The sequence below is a fragment of the Oreochromis niloticus genome, linkage group LG12 (genome assembly GCF_001858045.2).
Source record: "Oreochromis niloticus isolate F11D_XX linkage group LG12, O_niloticus_UMD_NMBU, whole genome shotgun sequence".
NCBI classification, from domain to species: Eukaryota; Metazoa; Chordata; class Actinopteri; order Cichliformes; family Cichlidae; genus Oreochromis; species Oreochromis niloticus.
Window position 1 is genome coordinate 36383555 of NC_031977.2, and position 13719 is coordinate 36397273.

The following is a 13719-nucleotide window of genomic DNA, read 5'->3' on the forward strand; positions in this document are numbered from 1 at the left end:
TTGATGTAGCAGTTCTGAATCACAGCAACATCAGGAAGAAGGAACACAAGAAGCTGGAGAAGTACCAAGGGCTCAGAGAAGAGCTCGAGAAGATGTGGAGGGTGAAGGTAACAGTGGTCCCCGTGGTAATCGGAGCACTCGGTGCGGTGACTCCCAAGCTAGGCGAGTGGCTCCAAAAGATCCCGGGAACAACATCGGAAATCTCTGTCCAGAAGAGCGCAGTCCTGGTAACAGGTGTGTGTGTGTGTGTGTGTGTGTGTGTGAGAAACAGCAGCTCCAGACTGTTCAAAATGATTTGTTTAAAATGAATGAACAGCAGGAATCACGATCAGTAGGTGAAGTCAAAATGGGCTGGGTCTATTTCTAGATGCCATAGCGCCAGCCAGACCGATAACGCCTGCACCACCCACGAGTGCGACTGCTGCTAGTTTTTCCACCTGCAGGAGGAAAAACGTCTTTTAGTTTTTCTGCAGGAACATTATGAGCAGATTATTGTCATCAGTCACCACTGAAACTTTCAGCAACTCTGAGATATTAGTAAAAACACATGAACAAGTGAATGAGCATTGTCAGCTGTTGGTCATGCCGATCATTTTCATGGTGCATTACTATGACTATGGGAATTTTTATTTCTTTAAATTATTATGCCATCAATAATTCTGGTCACCTGTCAGAAACTTTTTAATACAAAATTGTCAAAACAAGTGAAATCTGAGTAGCAGCCCCTCACAGCTCTGCTGGTTATCAGCTTATAACTGCAGTAAATCCATTTCTCTGTGTGTGCTTCACCCTCATGTGTCTAAATATTATAACTAATTGCCATCAGTGTCATGTATGATCTGGTTTTAGTTGACAAAATATCACACACCACAATGATTGTGTTATTGGTTTTGTTACTTGTCCTAATAATGTAAAGCTGCTTCTTCCATGAGCAGCAGACTAACATTGGTGCCTTTTTTATTTCATTTTTTCACAGCAGCTCCATAAAGACTGTTTCCTGAAAAGCAGAAACACGGTTTAACCCACCTGCAGTGATTCGGCCACACCGCACCGCAGCTCTTTGACAAAGTGCTCACAGTTATATTCGACAAGGTGGTATCCAAGTTCTTTGCCCACCATTGCTTTAGCATCCTCCACTATAACATTAGCTGGGCGTGGCTTATATTTCCTGTCCATGCTGTTATTGATTCTCCATTTATCTTTTCCCACCACATCCCATAACTTCTCCTTCCGCACAGTGCCATTTTCAGCTTGGACAGGGTTGCCGCTGGAGACTCCAGCTTTCAGGACAAAACAGAGGAAAATAAAAACGGCTTATGAAGAGTTTCTTCACTGAATGCAAACCTATTAATTTCTGGTAAGTGGATCATTGTGACAGTCTAGTCTAAAAACATATTGTTTGTGGTCTGAAAACTACACAGTGAATGAATGTGGGCTGTTAGATCAGCTGATATTTGGTAGCAGGTCAGGATTGAAACTTACAGTGGTTTACAAAATGAACAACAAAGCCAGCACCAACGTACACAGCCCAGTGCTCATAGTTGTCACGGAAGATCTCAATCAAGTCCCCGAGCTCTGGCTCCCTGTCATTCTGGGAGTAGAAAATAAGGAAAACAAATTAAATTCTGCAATTAAATAATTAAATTATTTTTACAACCAGTCTCAGTAACATGTCACAGTCTTCATGTCTGACTGGTCTGACTTACCTGATTCCCTCCAGAATCTGCAAAAAATAATAATAATAATAATAATAATTTTAGTACAGATCATCAGAAAGAGAGAAAATGTTTGCTTTTTATTTTATTGGATTAATTGAACCATATTTTGGCAATAAGTAGTTCCCTCTCTGTCTTTTTCAGAAATCATGAAAGTAAATTGTGGCAAATGAGAAATGACAACATCCTAAGAAACAGTTACAGACTCACAAGAAGACGATGATGATCCCATGATGTCTCCAAACGTAGAAACAAACGATGAACTGAACCTTTTAATGGACCTGGTGAAACAAAGAACATTTTGAGTTTAACTGTAACAGTTTTACACACATTCGCACACAAAAACACAATTAGCTCAGTATGTAAAGTGGTCGCGCCATGATTGGAAGGTTGGGGGTTTGAATCCACTGAAAGGCTACCCTGAGGTACCTCTGAGCAAGGTACCGTCCCTACACACTGCTCCCCAGGCGCTACCTTGGTGACTGCCCACTGCTTCACTCAGTGAATGGGTCAAATGCAGAGGACTAATTTCCCTACAGGGATTATTGAAGTATACATTACATTACACACACTTCATTAGCATCCCTGTCAGTGCCAGTGGAAACATCTCAAATGTCTGCCTCATCACACTGTGATTTAAGGACAAATAATTCAGAGCTGAGATTGAAATGACCCAGTGTGGGCTTCATTTATTCACCAGCTGAAATTCTGAAGTCATAACTGATGCATTCAAGAATGAAACCGGAAGTTAATAATTCTGAAGTTTAAAAAAAGGAAAGAAATTTTTCCCTCCCACAGAACAACGTTTTCTCACAGTGAAAAAGAACCACTGAGAGCAAAATAAGAAGAAGAGTAGCTGATGAAGACGGAGCGACATGCAGAGATGGAGATGAGCTTACAGGAAATTTTATATGAGAATGAAATATCGGTGGCTGTTCCTGAACTCCACTAATGTCCACCATCAAAAAAGCTTATTAAGACTTAACGTAAATCTTTCTAAAAGCATTTATCATCACTTTGAAACTCCTGAAAATAAACACAATTCAATAACTTTATTATGCTTTATAATAACTTTTATGAGTTATCATGTTCCTGGTAATGTTTTATATTTAAGCAGAGAAATCTTATAACTTTGACTTGAAAGTTGATGATCTGAAGTAAAACCAAATATTTACTTAGGACCTTCAAATAGAGTGAAGCATGTGTTTGTGTGATGTGCAGAGATAAGTCTGAGTTTCATTCCACTCACCTGCTGAAGTCAGTGCTGCAGAGAGAAGTGCTCTGAGTCCTCAGAGTAAAGCGCTATATATCCACGTGGACCAGCCCATCATCACAGTCAGTGTAAAAGTGAAATTAAAAGTTTGCAGTAGAACAAAACTGAAAGACATACCTGTGTACTTAAAGTGTTTCTCATGTTTTCCTTATGAGCAACACTTTAACTCATGCAGCACATCATCCACACAGTGAACCTTTATTTTTTGTTATGCATCGTTTTTAACTTTAGTAAAACATACAATAAACATCTTTTATCAATCACTATTTTTTTTTATTTCTAATGTGAATTTTAACTCACATTAATCCAATATTCTTTATTTTTAACTGCTGGACTGGTTTGTGCTGGGATCCAGGTAACACTCATGTTCATGTACCAGATGTGATATTTTGGGTGATTTTCATCTTTAAAGAAATCTTCTCATGTTTCAGTAATGGGATTTATATCAATGGTTATTTGCTAGTCACTTGCTGTGAGTCTGTAGTTTATTGTGTTTGGTGATGCAGATGTTTGCATAAGTGGATGAAATACTGGTTTATTGTGGCCATAGAACAGATATTGTTATAATGGTGACTGTGAACATTCATGGTCATGAGATTCACTCTGTGATGCTTCAGTTGTCATGTTACTGAAGTTGTTCATGCCCTTTGTGACAGTGTATCAACATCTGCCATGCTGGTTATCATTGGAAGTGATTGATGAGTTTCTGTTGTTCATAAATCCTGCAGTCAGAGTTGTAAACAAGCTTGTGTGCCTCTTTATTTTAATGCACAGTTGCAGCATTTAGGATCGCACCCCTCCCAGACACCCACCAGGTCGGCGGGGCCAACATCTATATTTGCTTTCAGAAAAATGAAACTAGATACCCAATCTGCTCTGCACGGTTTATTTTAGGAAGGTGTCAGAGTCGCTGTAAAAGCTTTGTGATCATACAGCAGGTCACAGTAGCCAAGTAGGGGAAAAAAACACAGTAAGAATAGTTTCACTTCCAGTTTTTCATGAGTGACGAGGATCCACTGAAGGGAAAAGAAGGAAGAATGAAGTGCAGTGCCAGAAGTGATTGCAGCGGGTTAAATGCTGCAGGTTTGAAGTCGCGTTTTAAAAGAAATCACAACTTACAGTTTGTCTTGATGCGTGCTCAATCATCAAGGTAAGGAAATCTCAAAAAGCTGATTCTGTTCAGAACAGATTTAACTTTTTGCGATTTCCTTACAGTGTAATTTGTTATTAATGCTGGATTAAGATTAAAGAAATGATCTTCACTTAAGGCCTGCTACTGTCATGTGCACTGTGGCACAGCACACATTGAATAATATTTAATGAAACACAATATTATGTTCACAGTGATGAGATCATCTGCACACTCTACAGAGTTACTGTTAATATCAAAAATATAATGCTGTCCTTTGAGATTTTAACATAAGACTGTGAGTGTAATGGATCTGAAACTGTTTAAATCTTCAGAGCCCTCTACAGCCTGGTAACATGGAGACTTTAAAAACATCAGCAGAACGTTTCAGTAGTGTAGTCTAATTTGTTCTTTTCATTTAATAATAGAGTCCATATTATATCCACAGCTACATTCACCCTGGAGAGAAACTAGTGAGGGAGACCATCAGGACCAAGCTGGGTTTCCTGGGTCCAGAGGTTTGGAGAAACTTCTTCCTTTTCTTTCATCACAGCTGTCCTGTGCCAGAAGTTCTGTTGACCCACTGAGAGAGGCATCATTTAAGAAACACCAGGAAGACTGAAGCTCATCGCACTGATCAAGCAGGACTCAAGATCTTCACCAGCAGCTCCCTCACAGGGAAATCTTCAGCACTCCTCTGTAGGCCCGCCCCAGGAGATGGATAAACCCAGCATTTCATGAACACTGTGATGGAGACCTTTGGTTTGTGTAATGTTATAAATACTCGGATACTCCCCAGAGGCTCCAGACTTTTACATAAAGATATTATATTCAGTCCTGTAGAAAGTTATATATTTAAAAATATATGATCCTCTCTGGTTACTCTGGTATGAATAACTCTGAATCACTTTATGGTAAATAACACACTATCTGCAAAAAACTGTGAAAAAATTCCAGATGACAAGTTTGTAGTTCAACATACAAGTGACGACCTTTGACCTTCATCAGGTTTTATTTAATTGTGTCAGAGAAACTCAAACGTGCTCTTCATGCAGCTGAGTACATCAAGTGTTTAAAGCGGAAGCTGTGCAGGTCTGAGATCAGCAGCTTTGTGAAACACCAAACTGAGGTCCTGTTAATGCTGATATATAGTGACACAGTTACATGAGTGATTAATCCTTTTGTTTTTTTCTCTTTAACTTTATCAATAAAGCTGCAGCTTTCACTACAGCACATGTGGTACTTTTTTGTACTGTTTTCATCAGTTCATTTTGCAGTTAACATGTGAACATGTTGGATGATCTGTCTGCTGTCACTGGGTGGTGCTGAGGTCTGAATCTGAGGGCAGCTCCTGTAATCACAAAGAGAACAGAACCATCAAACTCAAATATAAATTTTATCCCTCAAAACTGAAATAAAGCTGATTCTTCTGTCCTCACACACTCAGGATCTGAAGTTCTTCTCTTACATTTTTTCAGTATTACAGTACACTACAGTACTTTAATCCATAGTTCCTGATTAATGAGGAGTTACTGAAGTACAAGCTTTTAAAAAAGATGTTACTGTCTTTACAGATGTGGCAAGAGACTGAAAACATGCTGTTGTTTGCACATATTTAATATTCAGCTCTGCACAGGAGCTGAAGCAGCGTGCAGCCTGTTGCTTTTACAGTATAATACTTGTAATAAAAGTACAGTAACAGTCATTAGTGACTGAGCAGCCCGGAACGTTTCTCTTGATTTCTTTAGTAAATTCATTCACCTGCACAGCTAAACGAACCGAAAAAGTGCAGCGGGGCCTCGGGTCCTTCTGTCGGGTAGTCCAGTTTACTGAAGAACACCTCAGGCTTTCAGGTTAAAACACTCGGTCGTGTTTTCGTAGCGTAAACGCTGGCCCTCCTCTCAGAGTCTACGCTCTATCTGCTATTCCCGAACACAGATACGCAAGTTTCTCCGTGACTGCAGTCAAAGCTGTTATGATGACGTTTCACCCCAATTTAACATCACCGCGGTAGGAATTAGAATCAAACTTATGGGAAAGGAGACCCCTTGGACATCAATCAGCGTGATGAGAACTATTGATAACAAAAGAAAGAATCTTTGGAAAAAAATTATCTGAGGAGAATTAATTAATTTTAGTCTGACCCCAGTCCCATCCACTAACATGGGGGAGGCGGGGTTTATGACCTATACTGCAGCCAGACACCAGGGGGCGATAGAGACGTTTTGGCTTCATTTTTGGGGAGCTGTCGCGTCGTGGGGGCTGGGTCCCCTCCCCTGTTGCTATTTACCGGGCCCCTCCCATGGCTCCCTCCCATGGTCTTGCCTCTGGGCCTTGCCTCTGAGGACGTTGACACTGTGTCCATCCTCTCCTCTGGCGGCTCTCACCTGTCCCCGGGACAGCCCCCTGCTGGCTGCCCAGGCACAGTGTCTGGCCGGTTGAGTTTATCAGCTCTTGGTTAGAGCATGCCAGGTACTGGGACGGGCCCTTCCTGAGGTCTAAGGAGCTTGGAAAGAAAAGCGTCTGGACTTCTTTAAGTTACTTGAAGACGTTTCACCTCTCCTCCGAGAAGCTTCTTCAGTTCTAGGGTCAAATGGTGGATAGTCCCAGAACAGTAATGGCTACAGCAAGAACACTCTACAAGTACACAAACTCTGTGTAAACAATTTTGGTATCAGACACTCGTTAGATTTAATCAAGGTGTAACTATTACAGCAGATATTACTGCACCCTAAAAAATTATTCAGGGGCTTAGTAAATATCATTATAATTCTAAGTTAGATGACCTTGATTAAATCTTTGAAAATCACAAAAGTGTTATCTTGAGTTGAAAATACTGAAAAGAATGCTTAAATTTTCAACACCAGTTTTTGAGTTGAACTGAGCTCTTTTGGTCAAGTTTATTTAAAAGAAAAAATTCTGTATTTGAAACACAGGGTGCATTATTTAAATCTACTCAATATATCTCATAGAAAGTACTCAAAATAACTGAGACACTGGTATTCATACTTATCATTGTCTTGAACTTTAATTATTAATGGTTCAAAATCAATATAATTTTGTCCCCCAGTACTAACTTAAAACTTTGAGTAAGACTAATGACCTTTGGCATGTACCGCACGCGAGGAGCATGGCCTCATGGGAGATTTTCTGCACGTTGAACGAGACAGACACACATCCACTGCAGACTTGGTAACGTTTTCAGGTAAGTGACCAATTCTTACATTAGCTGTCTTTATCCACACCGTTCTTTTATAACATGTTTTGAAGAAAGCGTTTGTCATGGTGGCTCACTTTTCGCAGTGTGTTTGTGCACGTTAATTTAAGTTTTCAACCCGTCTTCCAGTCAAGGCGGCGGGAAACCGTGCCCTTTTATCCTTTTACGTTCTGAGTCGCTATCTGCGTTCCGGGTAATTTGACCGGAATGTCCCGGTACCAGCGACCTGACCGTTTAATCGGGGGCATTTTAGGAACCACGTGAAAGCAGGTGTGCTCAGACATTTCTAGAAAATGGCCCTGTTGAGTCGCGGTGCGGGAGCTGCGGTAGTCACGCGGCCTGACTCACTCTGTCAGGTTGTTCAGGAGGAGATGAACAGACGTCATCAATGGCTTTGGTAACTAAGAAGACCTGCCCGCGGAACAGTTCATAGCAGCAACCATGCTGCTTAGCTTTCTTGTTCTATGTGGGGGCTTTCAGAGCATATAAGACGCTGCTTTCAGCTTTGTCCCGAACAGGGCCAGTTTTTGAGAGAACGCTGAGAGGACCGCCCGGGTCAGCAGATTACCTCATCCAGGGCCAGTCCAAATGGGGCCTATGTAAATTAAGACTTAAGTAAATTTAGACTCGGGGCCCTACTTCCTTTCAGATCCCAGAAAATAATGAAAAAAAAAAAGCTTTGGTCCTTTGGGTCAAGCCAAAAGTACCATCATTTCCAGTATAGTTATTCCCAATTTACATAAATAAATGTTTATTTCAATCCAAGCTAAAAATTCTTATAAGAGATTGATGTTATGGCAGATTACTCAGTGACATGTTTTGTAATGATAAAGTTTTGATTTGTATTTTTTCAGCACCATCTTCACCACCAGGAGAAAAAAATCTGCATCAACTACAAAGTAAAGCAGGTAATTTTACTCAGAGGACTTGATGTGTTAAATTTTGGAATGATATGATATTGTTTTATACAAGCTGAGTAGTGGATGGTGATACCACCTAAATATTTATACTGGTTTTGTGGTGGGTTATTTTAGTCATACAAATGCCAAATCTAAATTTTGAGAATTTTTCAGTTCGGTAAATATATTGATGAGTTCATGGTCTGTCATCTAGTGTCACCATACTATCTTTTTATTTATACAGCGTGGTGATGTGATTCAGATTATTTCAATGTGGTTAAGTATTGTACTTTGTTCCATGTTGACTTATTTGTAAGTTGTATCCTCCACCTGAATTGGTAGTGAGTATTGGTTATTCAATCAGTTAATCATACAAAAACTATGTAAATATGGTTATACACCATTCTGTCATCTTCATACTGTGAGACATATTTTCTCACAATTTTTTAGGTCACAGGTGATGAGATGGCAGTGTAAACTCTGCAAACATGAGGAGTCATCAAAAGTGTCACTACTCAAACATTATCGAGTGAAACATGGTACATTTGGTCATGGCTATTCCATACCCTGTCTTCATTTGAATTGTCCTTGCTCTTTTAAGACATGGGGTGCCTTACGCTCACACTTGTCTAGGTCTCACAGTTCGCATGAAACGGAAGAGTGTGAGGTCCTTCCAACTATTAGATGTAAAATCTGTGACTCTTTTTACCCAAACACAAAAGACTATTTTCAACATATAAATTCCCATTTGAAAAGCCATGAAACCATAGTGTGTTTTTGATGGTTGTGAGTTTAAGACAAACATTTGTGGGACTTATGCGACTCACAGAAGTCGAAAGCACAGATTTTGTTCATGGAAGCACTTTAAAACTAACTTGATTTCAAAGCAAACTGTCAGTACATCTAATGAAATCTTCTTACCAGCACTGGAATTAGAAGATCACGAGGACTTGGATGTCACCATTGAACTTGGTTGTGAAAGGGAAACAACAAATGAAATTTTGAAAAATATTGGTGTGCTCTTGTTAAAACTGGAAAGCATCTATAATGTTTCTGGTAAATGTGTGGATGACTTGGTGGAACAGCTCAATTATATTTGCACATTATCACTTCAGTATATTCCAAAGTCAATAAGTGATATTCTTATTAAGAATAACTGTAATATTGATCAGTCTTTTGTCAGTGAATTGGCTGAAAAAATATGTCACTGTAGTCCTTTATGTGCAGCCCTTAGTCCCGATGGTCCCTTTGCTTCAAGATATAAGAGACAGAAATATTTCAAGGAAAACTTCTGTGTTATTGAACCAGTAGAATACTGTTTGGATCCAGAAAAGAATTCCACTTTTCAGTATGTGCCTATTCTTCAGTCCTTGCAGCTGTTACTGAGTAAAGAAGATATTAACAGTATATTAACTAGACATTTGAACACTTCACAGTTATCCTCTTTCCACAATGGACAATATTTCAAGCAAAACCAACTTTGTGCTATTGAGGACTTAAGTATTTCCCTTGTTCTCTATGTGGATGACTTTGAAATTTGGAAAATAATACTTTATGTTAAGGCTTTAGTCTGCATACTGAACAACTCCACTTATATGGATTTATGTCTGGATGAGTAAATTAATCCTTTGCATGTTAGAAAATAAGGTCCAGGTTGCAAAAAATGGTAGTTCCACTTAAAGATTTTTTTTTTTGATTGAATCAGAATTTTGGCCTTCAGATTTTTTGTCCTTTGTTTTTTGTCCTCTCCCATCCAGGTCAGTGCAGAGTTTCATAGGATCACGACCCTGAACCTTGAACCAAAGTTCATGTCGTCGTTGGACTTGTATTCATCCAAACTCCTGTCCTTGTTTGAAGCCAAGAAAGGTGCTGCTGGACAACACCACAGGGCACAGTTAAACCTTCTGCTTCAGGTAAGGAAGATTGCATTTTCTAACCACAAAAACGTTCCAACACAGCATTGAAGAGGCCCTTCCACTAAAAACGGCTTTTCTTAGGTTTCTATTCAATATTTTAGCTCCACAGGTGTTCTTACCTTGATGGTGGGTGTGAAAACAGGTCAACAACAGAAAAAAAATAGTTATGTTTAAGCTAGAAATGGTAAGTCATGTTTTAAATGTGCAAATTTTGCCTCAGTTGAGACTTCCTGTTTTACAGAGTGGAAATTCCATCGAGAAAAAACAAGAAGTCATCATCAGATGTCTCATTGACCATCTGGGAGAGGATCCAAGTGCCTTAATCAAAACCTTTGAGGTTGGTGCAATAAATCTGTTTTAGGAATATTAGTAGTTTATTTTAGCTTGTGAGATCATAGAAAAGTTTTAAGATACTGTTCTAAAGAAAAAAAACCACTTCAAAGCATACAAAAGAATAGCATTTGCTCAAAGATTTTGGAGCACAGTGTCCACATATTATGAGTACCGGTGATGTCATACAAATGAAACTTTTTGTTTCAATGTTTGGAAATATGTGAGCTTAAAACAGTTGTTTCTCTTTTTAAAGGACGGTGCTGATGCTGTCTTTGTTGAAGAGGCTTTGGCTGAGGAGGTGATGAAGATTTACCTGCTGCAGAATCAAGACAGGTCAGGCGAGCCTACTGATGTGGGGATTGTTATTGAAGGCGTTACTGTTCTGGGCAAACTTGGGAATCTGAGCAAAGCCTGTTGCTATCTTTTGGGACTGTGCTATGCTCTGGATCTGAAATACCCCAAGAATTTCAAATGCACATTTGAAGCATTTCAAAAAGTGTTCAAGGAGCTGGATCCAGGAAACCTTTCTGTCAAGGTTCAAAGACTGAAAAATGACCTCTGTTCATTGTAGACAAAATTTCACAGGGCTGTTCTTAAAGTGTTAGACTTGTTAAGTGACATGTAATGCTCATCAAAAGGTTCAGTTGCGGCATTACATTGTGTTGACATTCCTGTTCATAAATAATGTTTGGACCATAAACTGTGTTTTTGTATTAACTTTCCAGATTCACATTAAGGTGTAAATGGGAGAGTATCTTCTGTATGTTTTGTTTTTTGTTTTGTTTTTTTGTTTTTGTTTTTTTAGCGCAATCCTTTTTGAAACCTTTTTATTTAAATTATGGATGTTTTTTGGTCACTCTTTAGTTATAATCTTCCCAAATTTTTTGGAATAAAAATAAGATGTTAAAAACTATGTCACAGTGCAAATGTTTTTTTTTTTTTTCAGGATTTATATTTTTTTGGGATCTTAATTTTATTTTTGTCATTTGACCTTTTCTGAAAAGGCAAAGCACTGCGTTCACTTGAGCCACTTTTATTCTTTGTATGGCAGGTACATTTTTCTTGTTGTTAGCATCCAGGTTTTATCCACTGAATGTAGAACAGATTTCAGCTCACTGTGTTCAGAGAAGGAATCTGCTAAATGTGTGATTCACAAAAAAGCTGTTTAAAATAAATCATTGTGAACAATGTTGAACTGACATGGTTCTTTTTTCCTGTGTGTGTGTGTGTGTATATGTATATATATGTATGTGTATATATATATATATATATATCAAACACCCAGCACGCCCCTGCGGGCGGTTTATCCTTCAAGCTCGGGTCCTCTACCAGAGGCCTGGGAGCTTGAGGGTCCTGCGCAGTATCTTAGCTGTTCCCAGGACTGCGCTCTTCTGGACAGAGATCTCCGATGTTGTTCCCGGGATCTGCTGGAGCCACTCGCCTAGCTTGGGAGTCACCGCACCTAGTGCTCCGATTACCACGGGGACCACCGTTACCTTCACCCTCCACATCCTCTCGAGCTCTTCTCTGAGCCCTTGGTATTTCTCCAGCTTCTCGTGTTCCTTCTTCCTGATATTGCTGTCATTTGGGACAGCTACATCGATCACTACGGCCGTCTTCTTCTGTTTGTCTACCACCACTATGTCCGGTTGGTTAGCCACCACCATTTTGTCCGTCTGCATCTGGAAGTCCCACAGGATCTTAGCTCGGTCATTCTCCATCACCCTTGGGGGCATCTCCCATTTTGACCTCGGGACTTCCAGGTTATACTCGGCACAGATGTTCCTGTACACTATGCCGGCCACTTGGTTATGGCGTTCCATGTATGCCTTGCCTGCTAGCATCTTGCACCCTGCTGTTATGTGCTGGATTGTCTCTGGGGCATCTTTACACAGCCTGCACCTGGGGTCTTGCCTGGTGTGATAGACCCCAGCCTCTATGGATCTTGTGCTCAGAGCTTGTTCTTGTGCTGCCATGATTAGTGCCTCTGTGCTGTCTTTCAGTCCAGCTTTGTCCAGCCACTGGTAGGATTTCTGGATATCAGCCACCTCCTCTATCTGCCGGTGGTACATACCGTGCAGGGGCCTGTCCTTCCATGATGGTTCCTCGCCTTCCTCCTCTTTCTTGGGTTTCTGCTGCCTGAGGTATTCACTGAGCACGCTGTCAGTTGGGGCCATCTTCGTGATGTATTCGTGGATGTTTCTTGTCTCATCCTGGACTGTGGTGCTGACACTCACCAGTCCCCGGCCCCCTTCCTTCCGCTTAGCATACAGCCTCAGGGTGCTGGACTTGGGGTGAAACCCTCCATGCATGGTCAGGAGCTTTCTTGTCTTTATGTCAGTGGCTTCTATCTCCTCCTTTGGCCAGCCTATTACCCCAGCAGGGTACCTGATCACGGGCAGGGCGTAGGTGTTGATGGCCCGGATCTTGTTCTTACCGTTCAGCTGACTCCTCAGGACTTGCCTGACCCTCTGCAGGTACTTGGTGGTTGCAGCTTTCCTAGTGGTCTCTTCATGGTTCCCATTCGCTTGCGGGATCCCCAGGTACTTGTAACTGTCCTCTGTCTGCAATGTTGCCTTCTGGTAGTTCAATCCCCTCAGTTCTGACTACCTTCCCTCTCTTTGTTACCATCCGACTACACTTCTCCAGCCCGAATGACATCCCGATGTCATTGCTGTATAGCCTGGTAGTGTGTATCAGTGAATCGATGTCTCGTTCACTCTTGGCATACAGCTTGATGTCATCCATGTACAGGAGGTGGCTGACAACCGCTCCGTTCCGTAGTCGGTATCCGTAGCCAGTCTTGTTAATGATCTCACTGAGGGGGTTCAGGCCTATGCAGAACAGCAGTGGGGACAGAGCATCTCCTTGGTAGATCCCGCACTTGATGGTGACTTGTGCTATGGGCTTGGAGTTGGCCTCTAGTGTTGTACGCCACATCCCCATTGAGTTCCTGATGAAGGCTCTTAGGGTCCTGTTGATCTTATACAATTCTAGGCATTCCAGTATCCAGCTGTGGGGCATTGAGTCATAGGCCTTCTTGTAATCAATCCAGGCTGTGCACAGGTTGGTCAGTCTGGTCTTGCAGTCTCGGCTGACTGTTCTGTCTACCAGTAGCTGGTGTTTTGCGCCTCTGGTATTCTTGCCAATCCCTTTCTGTGCCCCGCTCATGTATTGACCCATGTGCCTGTTCATCTTAGCCGATATGATGCCTGACAGGAGCTTCCATGTAGTACT

At 40.9% G+C, this 13719-nt stretch overlaps 2 protein-coding genes across 6 annotated transcripts; one reads left to right on the plus strand and one right to left on the minus strand.

Moving 5' to 3' along the window:
- Window positions 1-262: 262 nt before the first annotated feature.
- Window positions 263-1998, minus strand: LOC100709402 (HRAS-like suppressor 3). The gene is made up of 5 exons (XM_003460478.3): window positions 1926-1998; window positions 1707-1723; window positions 1483-1591; window positions 1027-1280; window positions 263-437 (listed from the first exon to the last, which is right to left on the minus strand). The coding sequence occupies exons 1-5, from the start codon at window positions 1945-1947 to the stop codon at window positions 342-344; spliced, it is 498 nt and encodes a 165-aa protein (XP_003460526.2). The 5' UTR covers window positions 1948-1998; the 3' UTR covers window positions 263-341.
- A 4279-nt stretch (window positions 1999-6277) lies between these two features.
- On the plus strand, window positions 6278-11691 carry LOC112848306 (uncharacterized). 5 transcript variants are annotated; one of them, XM_025911942.1, is made up of 5 exons: window positions 6278-7322; window positions 8189-8242; window positions 9991-10146; window positions 10391-10486; window positions 10736-11691. In XM_025911942.1, exons 3-5 carry the CDS (start codon window positions 10042-10044, stop codon window positions 11051-11053), a joined length of 519 nt encoding a protein of 172 aa, XP_025767727.1. In that variant the 5' UTR covers window positions 6278-7322; window positions 8189-8242; window positions 9991-10041; the 3' UTR covers window positions 11054-11691. The 5 variants fall into 5 exon arrangements, 3 of the variants coding, with proteins under 3 accessions (XP_025767727.1, XP_025767726.1, XP_025767725.1); XM_025911941.1 differs by having other exon boundaries at window positions 10091-10146; XM_025911940.1 differs by lacking the exon at window positions 6278-7322 and adding an exon at window positions 7491-7731.
- The last annotated feature ends 2028 nt before the right edge of the window (window positions 11692-13719 follow it).